Raw genomic sequence first — 23502 nt, forward strand, 5'->3', positions numbered from 1 at the left:
TTTGTCCTTCTGCACTGATACAGGACAGCAACCCATAAGTAACAACATCTGCCAGCCATGAACAAAGTGATGCCATCCAGCTGCAGAGAGTGCAGGCCAGGAGACCCTTCTCTCTCTAGATGTCTTTGCTTCTCATGGCCCATCCTCAGAGGATAACATAGCAGACACTCTGCAACCCAGGCTACCAGCACACTGATCAAGAATGTAGGGTATCTGGGCAAAGTGCCACCACTCAAACTGTATGGGCAGCCACTCTTCATGGCACAAAGAGTGGCAGCACAGGACGGGTTAGGGCGTGATCTGTTTTCATCCACACCTTTCAGCACCCAATAGCAGTGCAGAACTTCAGGTTATACCTGGTACTACTGAAAATTCCTAAGCATTTAGTTGGGGCTGATGACAGTGTCATCCATGTATACATACACAAAGTCAGTAAATACATGGAAAGGTGAATTCAGAAACCAGATGCCACAGTGCATGCCTTTAATTTCAACTCTCAGGAGGCAGAAGTAGGCAAAGGCAGACCTCTCTAAGTTCAAGCCAGCCTGGTCTACATACATAGCAAGTTCCAGGTCAACCCTGTCCCAAATAAAAAAAAAAAAAAAAAAAAGAGAGAGAAAAAAAAGAAAAGAAACCAAATACCCTAACAACATTCAGACAACTTCCTGCCCACTAGTTGGAAACAGACTTTAAGTAACCAAAAGGACATTTGGCCTGGCAACCCCTGTGAAGCAAAGGAAATCTCCAGATTATGAATAGGCCTATGCTTGTGTATTTAGGGACAAGTAAAATGCAATGGTTCTTTTCCAAGGCCTGGTTTTAATCTTTAAAAGGTCATGTGTCAGCTGAGCCACACTACCATACTCTAACATGCTACAGGTTCATGAAGAAAGGACCCTGTATACCCATCACCTCATTTAAAAAATCCCAGTTTGCTTAGTGCTGCTCTGAAGCAGTCTACTTTTCTACATAGAAGTCAATGCGGAAGTCTTCACAGGAGGATAAAAGTAGAGTAGTTTCTGAAAAGGGGAAGTTCAGAAGTGGTCACCCACATGCACTCCAGTACTTCCATTCCCAACACATGTCGAGACCCAGGTGCTGAGATGAGGGAAGATGGCCAGACCCAACCCCATAACAAGGATCAGTTCAGCAGTCAGGCCAACACTCCCTACACTGCAGGGACAGGTCAGCTCGTCTATGAAGCACAGACCAGTTCCACAGCAACGGCTCCCATATGCTACAACCATGACCCCAAGGGCAGCTAAGCTCAGGATGCTATGAGCAGGAGGGTGGAAGTACAGAGGCCCCGAGAAGTTAGTAGGGCAGGAAAAGAGGGAAAAAAAACAAAAACAAAAAACAAAATAAACCAGAATGAATGGGAACTTGCATACACAAAGCCACCCTAACCCACCTACCATAGCGGAGCCTCAGCAGACGGCACAAGACAAAGTACCTGCCTTTTCTATCAGACTAAGACCTGTAGAGACCCAGCACACAGCTAGGGAAGCCTCTCTAACTGCAACACTAATAGACTGCACCCCCAACCTCAGTGATATCCTCTCTCAGAGCAGCTCACTGTTCCACTGTCCCTGAGCCACATGCTCCCCAAGGTCAGCCACAGTGGAGACGCAGTCCAACGGTCTTCTCCCAAAGCCTGCCTTAGCACAGACAACCAAAGCCAGCAGTAAATCAAATTCTAACATCATGTATTTCTCGTTTAAAACTCTGAGGTGGAGCACATGCTTTGCTCCAATGGCAACACTCAGAGCCATCGAGCCGTACTGTCACTAGGACAATGCAGGTATAGCTTATAGCCTTCAGCCTGTCTGGGCCAACACTGCATAGCAGACCCCTCTGCCATGGGCAATGCCTTCCACTTCCCTTTTTGGTGATTCTAGAATGCCCTAGCCCAGGAACACCATGGGACTTGTATCCTCAAATTCTGTCTGCTCCCCTTCTTTGGTGGCCCCAATGTCCTCTGACAGCTGGCAGCAAATACTCTTCCTCACAGACCTGTCTCTAAAAGGATGAGTCTAAATGAGTACAGCACTGGACAGCTTTTCCGGAGGACATGGTATGACCCTCGGGAAGGCTGTCTTTGCCACCTTGTCTTATCCCCCCTTCCTATCTTCTTTCCTATAACCCTGTCTTCCTCCTGGCTCCACCTCTACACAAGCCACCCACAGGCCTTTTGGCAACCATGTCCTTCGTTCTAAACCCCTATGTATGCAAAGGAGAAGAACCCAACAGCTGAATGTCCCACCACTGTACTGATGGCATACCGTTCTTACTGACAATTCACCAAAAGCAGTCCTCCTCTGTGGTCCATACTTAGCTTATCTTATTTCCAACACTGCTATCATCACATAAGCAAAGACCAAAAGCAGTGTTCCTATCAGTGCCCAGTTTTGACAAACACTTCCCCACTTCATGGCTAATAGCCCTAAGACCCTCTTGCCCTAAGACCTTCTCCTCTGGTACCCAGGACAAGCAGGCATGCTGGGAACCCCCAGTGGGGCTGTGCTTTGAGTAGAGAGTGGCAGAAAGAATAGCAGCATCTCACAACAAGTGAGGTAAATAAAGAACATGGTTGATTCACTCAACAACGAAAATAATCTACTGTGCTAGGCACTTCAAAGTCTGGTGATTCCTTGACACTCCTCAGATGGGGCTGCTTCATAAAGCCCAGTAGCCTCCGAGGAGGCATGTATCCTCAATGAACAGACACAGTAGGCCTACAGAATGCAGCAGAGACGACCAGATACTTAGGAAGCCCTGGATTGCCCCTTCCACTCAAACCAAACCATAGTCCAGCAAGTTCTTAGATCCCAGAGGGGCGACACTTGGCCACTTGCAGATATGGGTGTCTAATCCACACAGCAGGCTCCAGTACCACAGCTCATCTGACAGCCAGGGTACAGGATGAGAGCCCTGAGCTCATTCCACAGCCGTGCCTGTGACAGCTTTGGGGAATCAACAGGATTCTACAGACTTACACTTCCATTAAAGCTGGCTGATATTTTACAGATGCAATGATTAGCTCCGTCCACTAAAACTAGTAGAGGCCACCAGACATCTATATTTGGGCAATGTACTCTTCCAGAGGACCCAGGTTCAAAATTCCCAGCACCCCCAGGGCAGCTCACAACTGTCTGTAACTCCAGTTCCAGAGGATCTGGTACCCTCACACAGACATACATGTAGGCAAAACACCAAAGCACTTAAAAAAGAAAATAAATCACTTCCTTTCCTCCTCCTTGCTATAGTTATGCTAAACTAACAATCAGAGCAAAGCTTTTAAATCAGTTACTCCTTGTGCAATACACTCAAGGCCCAGCACAAAGATCCCACCCATCAGATCCAGGCTGTCATCATGCCTCCCTCCCTGTCTTGACTATCCATGTGGCCAAAGTTGTACAGCTTCTTTGGCCATTCCCTTCCTTCCCTGGAACTGGCAGAGTACTGGGCAGAGAAACAGCATCAGTGTACTCGGAGTAGGGATGGTAGCACAACTCAACACTGATGTCACACCAAACGCTGAGATGAGCTACCTGCACACTCTGCAGCTCAGCCGCTCAAAGCCCAGGGGTCAGAGGACAGGGTCTGATCAGTGTGTTAAGAGGCAAGTGACATCAAAAGGCAGATGGGGGCAATGTGCACATACCTGCTGCGTGTTTCTCTGGGACTGCAGGCTGGACTGGAGCCGCCGCAGCAGGGGAGCACCATTCCTAGACAGCCTTTTGAGTAACCAGTAGCTGTGGGCTCGCTCCACAAACTGCTTCTTCCGCTGAATGGCCACCTGATTCGCAATCCTATTTAATCTAAAACATGGAAAAACTCAGAGTTTAGCTTTGAAAGCATATTGAAAAGTGTTTGCATTTAGAAAACTAGACAGGACAACGTTACCTTCCATAACACTGCAGGTCTCTCCCCGAGCCATGACACACATAGTATCTATGGTCCCTGGTACTATGAAAACAGTTCATAACCTTCAGCTATCTGGAGATTTCATCCACCAAAATAGTTATCAGGTTAAATGTATAAAAAGAAACAGAGCTGAACAAACTTGAAAAACTTTAATCGTGTGTGGTGTACTATCTACACACAGACAGACCAGTGTCGATCACTGTCAGCTGAGATGCCGATGGCTGGACTCTGAGGGCACAGCTTGCTCTCACAGGTGGCACTACTGGCCCTGGTCCCACTCAACCCTGAGGCGAGAACAACATGAAGCAGAGCAGCCCATCACCTCAGGTCGACAACACAGTCTGTTCTTAATAAATGACAACCGTCTTCCGAGAGCCACTTCATCCTTTGGGGACTAGAAATAAAAAGCTGTAAAACCTCTGCAGAAGGGCAGCTAACCATCAGGCCTTTAACCATCTGGTCAGAGTGCAGTTCTGCTCCGTTTCCCCATTACCACTGAAGAAGAGCTCGGTGTGCCTCACAAAGACACTGAAACAAACTCCACCAAAACCCACCATTTCAACACTACAAAACTACAAAAGCTGTAAGGTATTCCTTTATTAAAAATCTCTAAGTTCACATTTTTTCTTTTTTAAAAGAATCAAACCTAAGTTTTACAGAACAATCAAGGACCACCACCACTGGGTGGAAACCAGCTCTGCAAGGCTGGCTTGCTCTTGAGAGCACTGCAAATCTTGAGTCTGCCAGCCTCCTAGAAAGCCCTGCTTAACGCACTGCCCTCTGTGGCTCTGCATGTTCAGTATGGGTGGGTCTGGCACCGATGCCATGAAGCGTATCTCTAATAACAAATCCACCCAAAGACACTCAGATGAAGACAGTAAAGGAAGTGAGAGACACCTGAGGATGTACCAAAGTCCCACAAGAAACTATGTCCACGGGTCATGCAGGCCTGGTCACTTCATGAGCTGCTTTTCTGGGTATCACCTATCTTTGTTTTCACCACTTCTGACTACACACCTGGATAGTAAACTATATAAATGCCAACAACATGTAAAGGACAGAGGGCTTTAACATGGAAACAGATGATAAACACTACATGTAGGCTTATTTTAATCATCATATGAGGCAGTACAGATACAAGGTTTTTTTGTTGTTTTGTTTTGTTTTTCAAGACAGGGTTTCTCTGTGTAGCCCTGGCTATCCTGGAACTTACATGCCTGGGCCTCCCAAGTGCTGGGATTAAAGGTGTGCACCACCACCACCCAGCTCACATACCAGATTTTTTTTAACAATTTAAAACCCCAAAGAAATGCTGATTAACAATTTGTTTTAATAAAGAAAGCTTCCAATTACATTTATAAATAAATAGAATGCCAGGCAGTGGTGGCACCAAGCCTTTAATCCCAGCACTTGAGAGGCAGAGGCCAGTGAGCGGATCTCTGAGCTGGAGGCCAGCCTGCCTGGTCTACAGAGTGAGTTCCAGGACAGCCAGGACTGTTTCGAAAAGAAACTTTGAGAGGAAGGCGCACCCTTTCTTTAGTGCAAGAACTTGGAAAAATGTGAACAGCTTGCAAGTTGTAAACAAGACTGTTTACAAATACATAAAAATACATTTAAAATGTGCCCTACAGGTATGTATCCAAACACCATATGCAGAGTCTGACCCTCTAGTAAGCAACCATGTGCCTTGGAGAAAGAGAACACCAGGCACAATACTGTAAGCCCCCAGAAGCAGACAAGCCCCAAGCAAGAATGTCTACTGCTTCATCCCACACTCATTAAACTCCCAGGCCAACTACTAATTCAGAGAAAGCACAAGGAAGAAGAACAGGTCAAGTCACACCACTGACAGGCCACCAACACAAGCCAGGCATGAGACCCACAGCACCCAGGAATCTGCAAGTACAAGTGACCAAAGGAGCCCCCGAAGGAAAGAGAGCTGCTACTGCAATCTGGACCTAATTTGTCCCACACCTCTGGTGATACTGGTACCCAGTACGAAGACCAAAGGCTGACTGCTCTGGCTTCCCATTCTACCACGCCATTTCTACTTCGCACACATGCTCCTGTCACTAATGTCATTGTTCTGATGTGATTCAGCCAGAAAATAAACTGACGTGATGATACCCAATCTTGTACTTTCAGCTCCTCAAGCTGTGACTTCAACAACTTTTCTTTATAAAACACCCAGTCTTGCCTGTTTAGTTTTTGTAACTAAAAACTGACACAGGTATTATGTCAAAGGCACAAGCAGAGCAGGATTATCTAGAGGAAAAGCTCCTGAAGCCAGCCCTTCAAGGCAGAGAGCACTCAGTCCCCAGCGATGGAAGGGGCTGTGCAGGGGTTCAATAAGAAAGCCCCATGTGACACAAGCCAGTTACAAGGGTGTTTACTCCAGAGTAACTTATTAACCACACATCTGTTTTGTGAGCTTTTTTGTATTCTAGTTAAAAATTTTAAATGTTGGCAAGAGTACACTCAAGAGTTTCTCCAGCCTTCCTGAATACAGCTAATAAACAAAAAGCAAAAACAAAATGCAAGAGAAAAGCTAAATGAACCATTTTTGCTGAAAAGTCTGAAGAGATGCTTGCAAAGAGAAGGTGGCGAGTGACTCACATACTCTAACCTTTGGAGAACTAGGTTTTGCCCACTTTTAGCTAGAAAAATCCTTTAAAAAAAGTCAGCTGGGCAATGGTGGAGCACACCTTTAATCCCAGCACTGAGGCCAGCCTGATCTACAGAGCAAGATCCAGGACAGGCACCAAAACTACACAGAGAAACCCTGTCTCAAAAAAAAAAAAAAAAAATGAGAACAGGACCAGGAACTAGACTACAGAGCCCCAAAGTTGACCCTGTGGTACTCAGCTACACTTGATAATTCAAATTATGTTAATCTCTGTCTTTTTCCTTATTTAGAATTTCCTAGGCAAAAATCATGAAAGTGGGAAAATGACATTACTTCTACCTGTACACGTGCACAGATCTAGAATCTCTGAAAATGCTTCACACAAGTCATTTCTGGAGAGTGCAATTTGTGAAACCAGCCTCCATTCTTACCAACACTTCCCACACATCCTAAGTCTTTAAAAGGAACTTCACTCATGTTCAGGACAGCTCCACAGTCAGGCTGGCAAAAGTCCCTCACCTTACAGTATCAGTAAGTAGAATTAGTAAATCATGGGGAAAAAAGTATTTTAAAGCCTTAGTTTTTTTCCTCCAAGGACTCAAAAGCCTAGAATTGCTGGGTGGTGGTGGCTCACGCCTTTAATCCCAGGACTCGGGAGGCAGAGGCAGGTGGATCTCTGTGAGTTTGAGACCAGCCTGGTCTACAGAGTGAGTTCCAGGAAAGGTGCAAAGCTACACAGAGAAACCCTGTCTTGAAAGAACAAAAAAAAAAACAAACAAACAAAAAGCCTAGAATTTATCTTTAGGCATAGAGCACACACACACCCTCTGGTCAACAGATGGCCACATAAAGCCTGGAACTGCCAAGACCACAACAGTTACAGTCACCAAGAGAGAGCTGGCAAGTTAGGCATCCTCACTGGCTGCCTATAACAAGATACCACAGGGAAATGACCAGGAGCCAAGATCTTAAAGGTGGCAGCTCAACTGTGGCAGAGGCCAATTGTATTATAAATGTTATCACATAGTCAACCACTCACATCCATGAGATAGTGAGACCCTCCAGGCCCCTCCCTCCCAATGCCCATGTCCTACATGTTGGGTAACTTGCCAGCCTGGTCAGGTAACTGACAGCCAGCACAAAGGTGGGAGAACGGAAACGCCATGGAGCAGGAAAGCACCAGATGACCTGAGGATGAACACTTATTCTAACCATCAGAGCAAAGACTGGCCAAGCAGAAACAACCCTCAGTCTGGAGCTGTTTTCAAGTCTTGCCACAGATATCAGATAGACACCAGGAAACAACACCCTCACAAACAGCACAGTATAAAGACCAACAACAGCTGAGCATGGTGGCACATGCCTTTAATCCCAACAATTGGGGGAGGCAGAGGCAGGTAGATCTCCAAGTTCTAGCCAGCCTGGTCAACTGTGAGTCTCTGTCTCAAACAAAAAACTCAGCAATACCATCATCACACATAGAGAACAGGTAACCTCTAAATCTAAAGGCTCTCAACCTATGGGCAGCAACCCCTTTGGCAAACCTCTATTTCTAAAAATATATGCATTACGATTCATAACAGTAGCAAAATTACAGTTATGAAGTAGCAACAAAAATAATGTGGGGGGGTGTCACTACAACATGAGAAAACTGTATTAAAGGATGGCAGCCCTAAGAAGGTTAAGAAACTCTAGACAACTACAGGAGGAAGACTTATTCCACATTCACACACAACTTGAGTGAGCCAGAAGGAAACACCAGACAAACTCATTCTTCTGGGTATCACAAAAGACAAAGACTGAAAACACCCAAACCCAGGAAGGCTGAAGAGACAGTCACAGCAGCAGCTGGAACGGATTTCAGTACAGATAAACCCCAGCCCTGTGTCCACAGGGCACCCCCCAGTGCCTGGCCTGTGTACCCCCAGGCTCTCTGGCCCCTTACCCTCCTTTTGGCCCAATGACCTGACACCTCAGAACAAAACAGCTATCAGAATAGCACAACTTTACAAGGGCAAGCTAATGTAACACATTAGAAGGCATGCTGCTGCTGATCCCCCAGACCAATCTGGCTCTTTCCACTTGCCATGTATCAGGGTGGACTCCCTGCCTTCCACATCACAGTATGTTATTTTGTACTTTTTAGTTGGTTGTTTTAATGCTTCTTCCCCAGTATCACTATTGTAGCTGCATCTGCCTGCTTTCCAAGGCCCTCCCACAGAAGCAAACATCCCTACGTTGCTCTCAGTTGATGCAGGGTAGGGCTTCCACCTGGGAGGGATGGAGCCAACCTGTGGCAGATGGAAATGTTTATCAAATACAGATGCTCTTAGATATGATGGGGCTACATGCTGATAACCTCATACAAGTCAAAAGTTCATTTCTTGCATCTATCCTACCAAACAGCCTAGTTAAACAACCCAGCTCCCCACCAAGTGTTCTCAGTCATCCTTTGTGCAGCTCCCTGGAAGCTGTGGCACACATCAGTGCACTGCCAGCATCTTCAGAGTATATGATCCACACTGCTGGCGCAGAAAGGGCAAAATTCAAAGTGTAGTTTATACTGAATACATAGCATTTTCGTATGCACTCATTTTCAAAACTGGTAACTCAGCCAGGCGTACTGCTAGATACCTTTAGTTGCAGTGCTCAGAAAGTAGAGGCTGGTGGATCTCAGTGAGTTTAAGGCTAGTCTAATATACAGTGAGCTCCAGGACAGCCAAGGCTACACAGTAAGGCCATCTCCAAAAAAAAAAAAAAAAGGACCAGGTGTAGTGGCACACCTTTAATCCCAAGCACTCAGTAAGCAGAGGCAGGTGGCTCTCTCCTGGAAATAAAAAGTATGGCCCTACACAGCCAGGACTCCACGAAGACTACGGCACCACCCTCACCTGCCCTTCTCATCCCTCCTCAGTGAAACAGACTGGAGGGCGATGAGCAGGTAACAACGAATTCCATCAGAAGAGTATAGAGAGCTGGGCAGTAGTGGCGCATGCTTTTAATCCCAGCATTTGGGAGGCAGAGGCAGGCGGATCTCTGTGAGTTCGAGGCCATCCTGGTCTCCAAAGCGAATTCCAGGAAAGGCGCAAAGCTACACAGAGAAACCCTGTCTCAAAAAAACAACAAAGAAGAGCATAGAGAAGGACTAAACACACACGGAAATGCTTTTCTTAGAAAAACAAAGTCTCAGACTTCCCTCTGCAACCTTCCCCACTTAAATACATATGTTCTTCTTCATAACTTTTTCTCTGCTGGAGACAGGGTCTCTTGCGCAATCCTGGCTGTCCCAGAGCTCACTATGTAGAGCAGGCTAGCCCATAATAAAAACATTAATAAATACTCAAGATACACTTTTTTTTTTAACGTTCTCCTCAAATAACTGCTTGGATGGGCCCTCCCTCTTCCAGTGAGACCTGCCTCCTGCTGAACTAGCCTGGAATGTCATATGACAAGAGACTCTAGTTGACAAGACTAAACTTTGAGAAGCAGCAGCCTCTGCCTCCAACTAGAGCCCAGGCTGTGCACAGGCTCTGCCCTTCATATCCCCTCACCCCAAAGGTAGGTCCAGTCCCATGTAACCAGCAGACTGAAGGCAGCCAAAGATAGCAGAATACCCTGGAGACTGGGGCAGTACAGACTCTCTCTCTCTCTCTCTTTTTTTGTTTTTGTTTTTGTTTTTGTTTTTGTTTTTGTTTTCCAAGACAGGGTCTCTGTGTAGCTTTGCGCCTTTCCTGGAACTCGCTTTGGAGACCAGGCTGGCCTCGAACCCACAGAGATCCACCTGCCTCTGCCTCCCTAATGCTGGGATTAAAGGCGTGCGCCACCACTGCCTGGCTTCAGTACAGACTCTTAAGTTCAACAGTACAAACATCTGGTTCAGGTACACTCTTCATCTCTATTCAAAGCTGACTTAAGTTTGTTCCTAAATTAAGTAAAGAAAAAAAGGGGGGAATGGAGAAATTGTGGTTAAAGGCACTTGTTTCTCTTGCAAAGGTTGTGGGTTCAATTCCCAGCACCCCACATAGTGACTCACAAAAACTACCCATAACTCCAGTTTCAGAGGATCTGAAGCCCTCTTCCAACTTTGACAGGAACCAATCATACACATGGTGCACATACATACATACATGCAGTCAAAACATTCATACACTAGATGGATAAATCTTAAAGCAGCAGCAGCAGTCAGGCATGCTACCTTATGCCTGTAATTACACTATTTAAGAGGCTGTGGGTTTGAGACCTGCCTAAGCTACACAGTGAGATCCATCTCAAAACAAAATAGAACAGGACAAAACAAAGTAAGACAGGACAGGACATGATCAGTACTTAACAGAGTGAAGCAAGAGACTCACAAGTATGAGGCCAACGCGGTCTGCTCACTAAGTCCCACAGATAAGACCTTGTCTGGAGAGAGGTACATGAGCCAGGCTGCACCTCTTTCCTGCTGAACTCTACAACAGACCCTGGAGTATTTAAACATCCAGTTCTCTCCTCAATGGTTCTGAAGGCCAGAGAGCCTTTGTTCTCACCTGCAGATCCTCCTTCCAACAGTCCCACCCATCTGGCAGCTCTGCTGTTCTGAAACCTGAACATCAGGAACCGCAGGACAGGGTACAGGACTGCACCCATCACCTGGAACAGGTATATCTGGCGCTGGCCAGAGAAGTACTGATAGACTGCTCTTTCATTTACTTCAGTTTTGGTAAAACTAGACTTCATGATTCTTAAGCAGAAGCTCTTACTATAACCCTATCCTTTCTACCTTGGAGGTAGAATCGCAGTGAGGCTACCTTTTAAGTCGGCATGCTGGTTCACACAGGGTCCTGTCTGAGCAAGGAGTTATGCATGCTCTCTTCATTTTTGATTCACTGGCTGTAAGGAGGTATAGCTCTACGGTAGATAACACAGCATTTACAAAACCATGCTAAACTCTGAATATGGAGACAGTGCTAGCTCCTTTTAGGTTAAAACTGTTCTCCAACTCAGCCAGAAAGCTCACTGTGACGCAGCAGTGCCCAACTCCACTGTATATGCACAAGCTAGTAAGAATGGGCAACTTCTTCAAACCAGACATTAAAAAAAAAAAAAAAAAAAAACTAATGTTCACTGTGTTCAAGGCAGCCTCAGCCCTTTAGCAATAAAGACATCCAGAAAGTCCACTTGTTTGCCAACTGTTTTTACAGAGCGGTCTGTCACTAATACCCACCTAAGCAGCTGTCTGCTTCACCTGAGTACCATCATCTCAGGCCTTTACATACCTGACCAGATTATGCCCACACCCTTCACAGAAAATTACCTCCTTAAAGCTCAAGGAAAGGGTTCAAATGGGTGCTATGATGTGGAAAAAAAAATAGTTGTTGGGTTTTTTTGTTTTTTTAAATAATGGAACAAAAAAAAAAAAAGGCAAGCCAAGCCAAGGAGTAAGTTCAAAAGACACAAGAATTGAGGACAGATCAAGGCAGATTGAGGGGGATTTGAAACAGTCCCTAAGTAGCACAGAAGAGCACAGCAGGACCCAACCCCTACCACCAGGAAGACAGAAGCCCTCACACAGCAGCCCTTTTGTAGATAGGCAACATCTATCTGCACTACTGAAGACATCATCAGCAAAAGAAAGAAGTCAGGTGTGGTGCTGAGCACCCTTGATCTGAACTTGGGAGCTGGAGGCAGAGGATCTCTGTGAGTCCAAGACTAACAGGAAGCCCACCATCTCCCTGCTAATAGCAGCTCTCTCTCTAACCTCACCTCAGAGGGCACCTTACAGAGGATGGTGGCTCACTTTTCCAGCCACATGTTTTTCTTTAACTTTTCTACAAAGTCCCCAAATCTGTTAGCAAGAGAGTTTAACTGCATTAGAGATGGGAACAAAACCTAGGATGCTATGAAATCCAGAAACCCAAGGTTGAGTGAATACTAATGTGGTCTGTAGCTCCTCTAACCATGCCTATCTTATACTCAAGGCCAACTAGTCACAAAGAACTTTAAGCTATGCCAATCTGTAACTTCTCTTACATTTTTGTCGCACTGGACAGTAGCAAATGGAGACATGGCTTAGGAAACAGACTATCAGGAGGTACAATAGACAAATGGCAGGACTTCCTGCAGGCCTTAGTCTGTGTTCTCCATTAAGTCCTTCAATCCAGGCTCACCTGAGCCAAAGCTCAGATGCACTTACCTCTGAGGGGGAATATACGGAGCACACACGGTCGGCAGAACCGCACAGGGCTCAGCCAGTGTTTTCTTAGCCTTTTTTGCTTTTTTCCTGACCTTGGACGTAGACCTGACCGTTTTGACCGAGCTTTCTTTTCGACAGACACCATTTTTCATTTCAACATCTCCATAAATGTTCAGAGGCCTCCTGGTACAGCCTGGAGGTGTGTGGACATCACAGTAAGCAGTCTTTCTGACAGAGAACGTGGTGGTGCCTCCAGTCAGCTCCTTCACAGGCTCCATCTTCATGTACAAGCCAGCCTTCTGGGCACATGTCACATGGAATGCTGTGTAGCAATTTGCTTTGTGGCACTGAATGCAGGCACCCACGCCTTTCTGCTTACAGAGGTAGCATGTCAGTTTCCACCGAGCAGGAGGTATGTTCCTCACACCATCGATGGGCTCAATGAATACCGTGTTGGCAAAGCCAACCTCTGGGATCCACAGGGCACATACCACATGGCCCCAGCGGTCATCATCTGTCTTTTTGAAGGCACCACCCTTATTCGGGCACAGCACGCAATCCGCAGGGCGGGCCCGAGACTGCAGGCAGTGGCGGCACAGCCACTGGCCCTCAGGGATATAGGGCACCCCGTAGCACTCCTGGTGCACAGCCAGGTTACACATGTCACAAAAGAGTATAACATTGCTGTTCTGACATTCCCCATCCATGCAGATGCAGCAAACTGCATCCTCATCAATCAAGGACTGCTGCTCACCCTGCTTCTGGTTCTCACAATAGGACTCCTTCTCAAAGCGATCCATCAGGAACTCAAACATATTCTGTGACACAGCAGAGACACAGTCGCCCTTCCGCTTCTCATTGATGATCTCTAGCCAGGCATAATCTTCCTCATCCATGTCATACTCCACCTCATTGTCCAGCTCCTCAGCTGACTTCTCAATGAACTTGTAGTACACAGGGGGCCTCCTGGGTGCAGATGGAGGACTATACTCCACAATCCGCACCTTAGGCTCAGGAAGAGCACTGGCTGAAGCTGGGGTGCCATGGGTGCTGGGGAGGGCTTCATTTTTCTTTTTGACTCGGTTGTTTTTGTGACGCTTAGTTCTTAAGCAAACAGGTGGCCTCTCACTGTTTTCTTTATTACTGTTGCATTCACTCATTTCTTGAGCAGTGAGGTCATCTTCTAATATGATCTCCAAGGGATCAAAAATACTGATCCGATGCAAACGCCCTTCAATTTCTATCTCCACCATCCTTTGAGCTTGTGCGTATGTTAATGTTTCTCGAGTGGGGGAGTGTTTAATACTGCACGGGGAAGAAGGATGCCTCGCTGCAGAGCCTCGATGACATCGTCCTTTCCTCCTCATTTGGCAATGATTACCTAAAATAAAGTCAAAGAAAAGTTAATTCCAGGATGACAAAAGACTTCAGACAACCACAAAACAGGCTTGGTAACACTAACAAATCAACTCAACACCCCACAAATGAAGCTCAGAGCTTGAATACTTCTGAGACTTCTAAACGACTCCTCCTAGGACATTTCAATAAATAGTACCCCCTCACCACACCCAGGTAAAGGTACTGACAGGCAGAGGAAGGAGGAGGCAGAAGCCCTCGGGGTTCTTGATGAATAGCTAGGGCACAGGTGCATACCACCCACAAGTCACCTTTTTAGATCAAGCCAAGTCACCTACAAAACAGCAACATACCCTCCAGAGTTGAAACCATGGCCTCTTGCTCACAAGTATGGGATTGTTTTTCAGATAGACTTCATAACACACAGAGACCATGACCTGTGGCCACAAAGCAGGCATGCTCATTGGCTACCTTGCCTTAACAACCCTTTAGGTCTCCTTTCTCTTTCCCGCTACTGCCCAGCTGAGTGTTCCTGGAACCTTGCTGCTGGGGGCCAGAAGCTTCCATAACTCAGCAAGCATAGAGTAGTCCATTGTCTCCATTCACAGCCCCATCAGGACTTAGAAGGGAACCCTGAGCATAGCCTCCACAGAGCCTACACAGTGACCACCCTGGAAACGCTCACGGCCAGCAGCACCAGCCTTTCCCTTTCAGTCAGGCTACGATTTGGCTATGTGCTGGACACACACTTCAAGTCAACCTAGCGGTGGACAAGATGTGAAAGGGCATCTCTGCTCTCTTCCTGACACACTTGACAATGCTCAGCTCTTGCTCCAAAGAAAGGATGGGCTCCCTCAAACCACAAATAGCCTACAGAGTTCCCCCACCCCAACAAGTCAGAGTCCTTATCACTGCTTCACATGCCTGAAAACTTCAATGCAGAGATTTGTTCATTTCCAGTGCGGACAAAATCAAGGTGCTAACCGCCTACACTCCCACCTCACTGTAGTGGACCCCTCTCCTTTTAGTTTTCCTGAGGTGACTTGGTGTCTGAGGACCTTATGAGCAGACATGCCCATTCTGAACCACCAGTCAAGCAGGACAAGCATACGGAGCAACAAGGGCCGAGACCACCCAAACTCCTCCCTCTGAATAAACCCACTCCTCTGACAAGAAGCAAAGTTAGGCTGATTCACAAACATTCCAAGCTGACATGTCAGAATAGCCCAGAATCCGAGCTCTTGAGGAAGCCTGGATTCACAACCTCACAGTTATCTTACCAGTCTTGAGGAAAGCCCTCAAAGAGCAGACTTCACATTTTAAGTCCCCAGAAGAAATCTCTGCAAATCCTATATGCAGTTTTTAAGAAAGATCTTACAGGTTGCAGAAACCCACACTTTGTGTGAAAATTAGATACTATCTCCCTAGGAACAGGAACAAGAAGACACTGTGGTCAGCCAGACCCCAATGCACCTGCATCTGTGAGGCCTCCAGGTGCCTACTCAACTCTGGATTCTCAGGGAGCTACCAGCAAATCTGCCCTAGCCAGCCCTAGGCCTCTAGCAGCATCCCTTAGTGAGATAGATGCACATCCAGCTGTGAACATCATATCCTGCACAGAAAGAACCATAGCGCACAGGGAGAACAAACACATGGACACTTCACAAATCACTACCAAGACAGGGTAGAAGCCATAGCTCCCAGATTAAAGACAAACGTGTAATTTTTCTCTTCTACAGTAAAGTACTGTAACCAGCCCTTCAAATCCCACATTCTTCTACTGAGCACTGAAGGTCTTTAAACCACTTTTCTACAAGAACTGAACCTAATGCTTAATGGCCACAGCCACTCTGTAATTTGAAAACGTAATTGTGACCCGGGTAAAGAGGGCATTTAGCAGCACTGCTCAGCGCTGTGACCAACGATCTCATCTGCTTCCTCGTTTTTTGTTTTTTTTTTTTTTTTTCCTATACCCAGCACTTTGACCCTCCAGCTCTGTGCAGAAACAAGCATTTCCATGGAGGGATCAGCAAAGGCAATAAGCATGCTTCTCCAGAAATAACCGCGCTAAACACATGCTAAAAAGCTTTGCTGGCAAAAAGAGGGAAAGACTGCATGCTCAAAATCAGCTCAGTTCATTTCCTGCCCGGTGTTTGTAGGCAAACCACTTAACTCTTCCAGCTTCTACCCCTCGCTATAAAAGCGCACACAGGAAAGAGACACACCTCTGAGGCTGGTGAGACCACTCAAGGAATGAACACACTCAGACCGTGCTAGACCCAGCAGGTGTTGAGACAGTAAATAAATCCCTCAACTCTGTAACTATATGTTACCAGATGATTGAAACTCTAAAAACAGTCGCAGCTGAGTGAAGGGAACGTCCTCCATTAAGGGGGCGGTTTCCTGGGTGTGTTTAAGTGTGTCACAACTGGCATGCACGAAGAAGAGCTGTGTTTTCTGCAAATTATGCCCAAGAAAGTTGCTTCTCTCCTAAAGGCCCAAGAAAGCCGCGCAAGCGCGTTTGTTTCTCAGCGTTTCCTGCACACATCCACGGAGTTTGGCGGAGCTGCACACTTGCTCCGGAGATACCAGGACGCTCTCGACTTAGGAAATCTTCCGAGCCCGTCCCTCTTCAAGGGAGTTTCCTGTCTTGGCAAAATAGATCGGACCTATCTGTTACATAATGCGACCCGCTCCGCACCGCCAAGGCTACGGGGCGAGGACGTGGGCAGACGCCGAAAGACCCCAGGCCTTCCGCCTCCTCCGCGGTCCGACGCCCGGCCTCGATGTTGCTCCGGCCGCTCCGTCAGCCGGGACGCCCAGAGCCCGCCCGGCCCGACTGCTTCCCCGCCTCCTGAGCCCTGCCGCCGGCTCCATTCTCTTGGCCGCGCCTCCCGCGCCGCGGCGGCCTCCTTCTACGCCTCTGTCTCCCCGACCCCGCCGCGGCCTCCGTGTCCCTTTCCGCCCCCACCCGGCTGCGGCCTCCGCCTCCGCGATCCCGCCGCGGCCTCGCCTCCCCGACCCGGCGGCCTCTTCGGCAAGGCGCCGGGGCACCGATCGCGGCGGCCCCGGCCGCGCCGGCTCACGCCGGCCCACGCCCGCCCGGCCTTCTCAGTTCCTCCGGGGGCCCCCGCGCCCGCCAGGCCTCACGGCCTCTCGGGCCTCGCCGCCTCGACTCTCCGGCCTGCCTCCCCGCCCGCGGACAATGCGGAGCCGCCGCCGCCGCCAAACATGGCGCCGGCACCTCCGCCCCGGCCGGCGAAGCGGGCGGCGAGCAGCGGCCGCCAGACACTCACCTTCGGGGCGCCGCGGCCGCGGGAGCCCGGCGGGCGGGCAGGCGCGGGGGCCGGCGCGGCCGAGGCGGCGCTAATGGCGCCGCGGCTCCTCCGCCAACGGCCGCGCAGCCGAGCCCCGCCGGGCTCCGGGGCGCGCTCGGTCGGCGGCTCCGGGCCCGCAGGGCGCCGCGGCTCGGGCGGGGTCGGCGGCGCCGGCACGGCCGGCTAAGGCCGGCTCGGGGCCCGGCCGGGCGGAGGACGCGGACGCGGAGCTGCTCGGACGCCTGCCGAGGCGCTGCTCGCTCCCCAGCGAAGCAAACAATGCGGCGAGCGCTCCGCCCGGCGCGCTGCGTGCGAGACGCGCCCCGCCCGCCGCCGCCATGACGCGCGCCGCGCCGAGCCGGGATGAGGGGGCGGGGCGGGACGCGATGGCTAGAGTGGGGTGACCAGGAAGGGTGGCTCTCGGGGAGTTAGGGTGCGGGGGGGGGGGGGGGGATCCTGAGGCGTGAGGACGGGCAGGAGGAGTGCTGCAAGAGTGGGGTGACCAGGAAGGGGTGGTTCTGCGGGAGAAAGGGTGGGGCTCCTGAAGGGTGAAGAACTGCTACAGGAGTGGGGGGTACCCCGATGATGTTTACTGGGGGGGGGGCAAGTGGCCCCCGAGTAGAGCGAGAATGCTGACCCTAAGGGCAGGCAGGGTTGTCTGAGAGTGTCTGTTTTCCAAAGGGGTGATTCTTGAGGGAGGCAACCGTAGACGTCCTAAGGGGGATAAGTGAGATTCGGATAGTGTCAGGTCACCAGGGTGGTTCATGAAGGGTGAGTTAGGAGAGCATGGAAATAAGGGCCGCCCCATCCCCCCAGACAAGGGTGGGTCCCTCTGAGGGATAAATGACTAGGATTGGAGGACCCTAGAGTGGCGCTAAAAAGGGGCACAAGGAGGGGGTCGGTGGTTGGTTAGGACAGGGTATGGAAAGGAATTGAGGACGACTCTGTGACCTTGACAAATATGGAGGTCTCAAAAAGTACGGAGCAGCATGTGGGGCATGAATATTGGTCAGCAAAAAGCTCATGGGGCTCCAATCCCAACCTGGGATGTTTAAGTGAGCAAGACCGCACTGTCCCAGGAACTGTATCCTGAGTGATGATCCTGCCCTGCCTGGGGGGCATTCCCCAACACAGGCCTTCCTTCCCTGTTTGTGTTTTGAGACAGGGTCTCACCATTGTAGTTCTGGCTGTCCTGGAACTCACTATGTAGACCAGGCTGGCCTCAAACTCACAGAGATCTACCTCCCAAGTACTGGAATTAAAGGCGTGGGCCACCACAACTGGCTCAGGCCTTCCTCTTTTAAGCATTATACTAGTAGAGGTAATTAAGCATGGATCTGTCTGCCTAGGACCTGATGACACTCTAGAGCAGCGGTTCTCAACCTTCCTAACGCTGCAACCCTCTAATGTAGTCCCTCATACTGTGGTGACCCCCCCCAACCATAAAACTATTTCTTGCTGCTTCATAACTGTAATTTTGCTACTGCTGTGAATCGTAATGTAAATATGGGACCCCTGTGAAATAAACAGGTTGAGAAACCTGGGCTGTTTGAAGGTTTTGAGATCAGGGCCCTGGAGGTAGGAGTTCAGAGACACCTGTCTTATTCTCCAGTTGGTTGTTTCTACTTTAGCCTTTAATTTAAATCTAAAAGTTAGTGGTTCCTGAGCGTTTTCATTGTGAGATTAATCTCTAAATGTCTTGAAATGAGGGTGAAGACAAGGGGGTTCTTTGGTTGCCTTTAAAGGCTTATGGTGGGGGTCATGTTAATAAAGGAGTAGTGTGCCTATGACATTGGGGTGGACCCCTCAGGTAAACAGACAAGCTTTGCACTCAAGAGCAGAGCCCCCATCTTCCTGAGCTGGTGAGTCTTCCACCATATAATAGGCAGGGCAGGATCATCACTCAGGATACAGTTCCTGGGACAGTGCGGCCTTGCTCACTTAAACATCCCAGGTTGGGATTGGAGCCCCATGAGCTTTTTGCTGACCAATATTCATGCCCCACAGCAGCGGCAGCCAAGCTATGGGTTGGAAATAAAGTCTTTTGTTGTTGTTTGTTTTTGTTTTGTTTTTCAATACAGGGTCTCTCAGTGTAGCCCTAGGTGTCCTGGAACTTCCTCTGTAGACCAGGATGACATTGAGCTCAGAGATTTTTATCTGTCTCTGCCTCCTGAATCCTGAGACTAAAGGTGATTGCCCTGCCGGAAAATAAAGTTTTTAAGGGTGGGTTAATCCTGGAGCCAAGACCATCCTGTGGCCACTCAGAAGCAAGGTCCCACATTTAGCTAGTACTCCCTTCTAGGACACCATTGAGCCCTGGGAGGCCTGAGCACACCTGCCACAAAGCCAGGGACTGCAAATGTCGCCTCCTCTATCAATGTCCACTGACCTGAATTCAAGCATGCCAGGACAGCCAGCCATAAAGAACAAGCAAGCTTAGCCCTCAACCTTCTCTCTACCCTGGGAAAACTATATGCAAACCAGCCAGTGAAGGATCTCCCACAACACAGAGTAGAAGTAAGACACAATCTCATAAAACCAAAGATGAAAAGACAGAACCCTTCACAGAGCAGGAAGTGCTGAGGGAGAATGTGGCTCCTCAGAGAAGGAAAGCAGTGCTTAGGAGGCTGGGGGAGTCCCACAAGCAGGCATGAAACCGAGACATCCTGCAATTTCAAGAACGAAGAAAGCAGCTGAAAGGAAGGCCCTTCTTCTATATGGTGACTCAAATATGTATGTAGGAGGAGTTACCAAAATTCTAAAATAATTGAATCTAGAACTCATATACAGTAGAAACTAAGTGTTCAAATGAGACAGCAAAATGAAGATGGATTCACAGCCCATCTACAGTCAACTTTACTGAAACAAATCTCTAAAATTACTGAAAGATGGCCTGTTGTGGTGGCGAAGGCCTTTAATCCCAGCACCCTGGGAGGTAGAGGCAGATCTCTGAGTCCGAGGCCAGCCTGGTCTACAAAGCAAGTTCCAGGACAGCCAGAGCTGTTACACAGAGAAACCCTGTATTAAAAAACAACAAAAATATTACTAAAAAATATATATTAGCAAGATTAAAAATGAAATCAGTAGCAAGACATCAATTTCAGCTATGAAACCAGTTTGTATTGTTAATGTCAGATAGTAACCCAAAATCTCAGACAAACTCAACTGCACCTATGAAGAAAGGAGGCAACAAGAAAGTTCAAGCTGGGCATGATGGCGCACGCCTTTAGTCCCAGCACTGGAGAAGCAGAGGCAGGCGGATCTTTGTGAGTTCAAAGCCAGCCTGGTCTACAAAGTAAATTCCAAGACAGCCAGAGGTTTTGCACAGAGAATATCTATTTGGAAAAAAAAGAATGAAAAAAGAAACGCAAATGCAATGATATTCTTACATTGTATGGATAGAGAACTTTAGAATCCAAAGAAAATGGAAAATAGAGCCGGGCAGTGGTGGTGTATGCACGCCTTTAATCCCAGCACTGGGAGGCAGAGGCAGGCAGATCTTTGGGAGTACGAGGCCAGCCTGGTCTACAGAGTGAGTTCCAGGAAAGGCGCAAAGCTACACAGAGAAACCCTGTCTTGAAAAACTTAAAAAAAAAAAAAAAAAAAAGGATAATAATGTTAAAATATCAAAATTTCTACCTGAAAAGTGGAAATATGATTGAGATTGCAGATTATTTGCTGCTGTTTCTGGCTTATATCCTTTCCTCTTAATGAAAATCGGATGATTTACATAGTTGTGATAGAAAATGGTTGTCCTTTTTACTGGGAAATCAAATTATTTGTGTAACCAAGGCCTTACATTAAGACGTTATAATGTCTTAAATTTATCATGATCCACATGGCATGCCTACCATAAAGGAACAAAGCACATGAGCTGCGCCACACCACCCTCAGACCCATGCTGGCCAGGCCACCTGTACTGGTACAAAGGCCCACCCCCTACACAAACACAGTCTGAAAAACCTGGAACCATGGTAGCCACTGAGGCTGGTGAGAAAATGAGAACTCACCCACACACAGGAGGACTGTAAGCAAACTTGAAGACTAGTTTGGCTCAGCTTCCTACCCAAGGAATAGAAAGGCAAATCATAATATACCTTCGGCGTAATTGAGGCTCAGTCCCACATTCCTCATGATGACATCATCAGACAGCTGATTTTCCGGCCTCGGTCTTGTGTAATGCATGGCTTAGATGTACCACCTAACAAGGAGGTTCATCCATGTTAATTACCACTTCCCACAGTGCCTGTGTGCATGAATCAGGTCAGCACACAAGGAGACTGACTTTTCCTGGGGCAACAAGAACCCTTGAAGATTTCCATCACAAGCGGGAACTAATAAAGCTTCTCCAAAATTTAGGATTAAGCAAAAGAGTGGCATGTGTCTTCACCATCAGCTTGAATGTGGTCCGGCAGACTCACCAAAGGAATTTTCTGACTTCTGGGGTATACATCTTGCTAGACCATTATGGTCTTTTATAAGTCATTAAAGGTAGATTCTGAACTTGTAGAAAACAGATGGCTATGTTAAATGATTCTTCTCTGATGACAGTATAAGTAAATTCAAGAGTGAATAATAGAAAATTATTTCTGCCTAGGGGAAAAGATGATAGAAAAAGTGGCCATTTGATGGCCCTAAAGAGCATTAACAATTTTATTTTGTGCCGGGCGGTGGTGGCACACACCTTTAATCCCAGCACTCGGAAGGCAGAGGCAGGTGGATCTCTGTGAGTTCAAGGACAGCCTGGTCTACAGAGGGAGATCCAGGTCAGGCGGCAAAAACAGAGAAACCCTGTCTGAAAACAAACAGACAAACAAACAACCCACAGTTTTATTTTGTAATCCAGGCTAGCAAGCTGAACTCAAACAAGCTCTGTGTCAGTCACTGCAAATCCCTCTCTTCTGTCTCATGAGTGGTCTCAGCATCATGCTCGCTTTGCTCATGGATGATTAAATAAATCATCGTTGACACATCTTCGCTTTGGAGTTGTATGAGTCACGTTGGTAAGTTTTTTAAAACCATTCTTCAGCAGCCTCCTCAGCTTCTTCCAGGAGGCCTACTGGGCCTCTCAGACATAAGGCCTCTGAGGCTTGGCCTCAGCCTCCATCCCCAAATTGCTTTGTTGTCTCCCTTCACCGCGGGAAGAGGTGTGTCTCCTGTAGAGCTGTTTTGAAGTCCTCGGTCACAGTACTGAACCGTGACCTGGTTTGGAAACAGTCCTCACGTGTGTACTCAAGGTCACGTCATTAAGCCAGGTCTACTCCTGTGCCTGATATCCTTGTGGGAAACAGGAAATTTGGACACAGTAGGACAAAGACTACAGAGAGGTTACCACAAAGCCAAGGATGATGATGGCCTGACAGCTTCGTAATCAGGAGCTAGAAGAGACAGGAAGGCTCTTTCACATAGGTTTCAGAAGGAGGTGGCCCTGCAGACAGTCATTTGGGACTTTTGGCCTCCTGACTGTGGGACAACAGATTTAATTTGATGAAGATACTCACTGTGTTTCTGAAGCTGTATGACCTCAGATTACTGGGACCCTCATGCTTCTGAATGACAAGCAGCCTCAACTGCTCACACAAGATCCATCAGCAGCCAGACATGGTGGTGCATACCTTTAATCCCAGCACTCAGGAGGCAGAGACAGGCAGGTCTCTATGAGTTTATTGAAGACAATCAGGCTACATAGTGAGACATTGTCAAAAAAAAAAAAAAAATTAGGGGTTGGGGATTTAGTTCAGTGGTAGAGCATTTGCCTAGCAATCACAAGGCCCTGGGTTTGGCCCTCAGCTCTGGCAAAAAAAAAAAAAAAAAAAATTCCATCAGCAACTTCTGTGAGTTTCTCTTACAACGTACCAGGACCAGACCTGCAACACCAACTCCTCTGTTCTCCCAAGGCCAGTCAACATCTTCCCTCACCTGGATGACCCCTGTGTCTGACTCATCACTCAGATCTTCTTTCCCTCCCTATTTCTCTATGCATGTCCCCATGCAGCCCCTCAAGTGATTCCATCATTCCCAAATGTCTGAGACCATCATGGATGCCATCTCCCTCAGAATGAAAGACAAGATCCTCAACTCAAAACAAAAACATTTTAAAA

The 23502-nt window shown here is 47.9% G+C and overlaps 1 protein-coding gene across 4 annotated transcripts in view; it reads right to left on the bottom strand.

The window, feature by feature from the left end:
• Nucleotides 1–17667, bottom strand: part of Brd1 (bromodomain containing 1) — a 44165-nt gene extending 26498 nt beyond the window's left edge. For 2 of the 4 annotated variants that reach the window (XM_036208149.1, XM_036208150.1), the window contains exons 1-3: nt 17381–17422; nt 12729–14109; nt 3665–3821 (exon numbers count right to left, since the gene is read on the bottom strand). In XM_036208149.1, the coding sequence (XP_036064042.1) occupies nt 3665–3821; nt 12729–14095 (1524 nt within the window). In that variant the 5' untranslated portion in view covers nt 14096–14109; nt 17381–17422. Of the gene's footprint in view, nt 1–3664; nt 3822–12728; nt 14110–17380 lie in introns of those variants that run through there. The other 2 variants (XM_036208148.1, XR_004946771.1) reach the window with 2 other exon arrangements.
• Nucleotides 17668–23502: the final 5835 nt, after the last annotated feature.

Source organism: Onychomys torridus, chromosome 16 (genome assembly GCF_903995425.1).
Source record: "Onychomys torridus chromosome 16, mOncTor1.1, whole genome shotgun sequence".
In the NCBI taxonomy this organism is placed as follows: domain Eukaryota; kingdom Metazoa; phylum Chordata; class Mammalia; order Rodentia; family Cricetidae; genus Onychomys; species Onychomys torridus.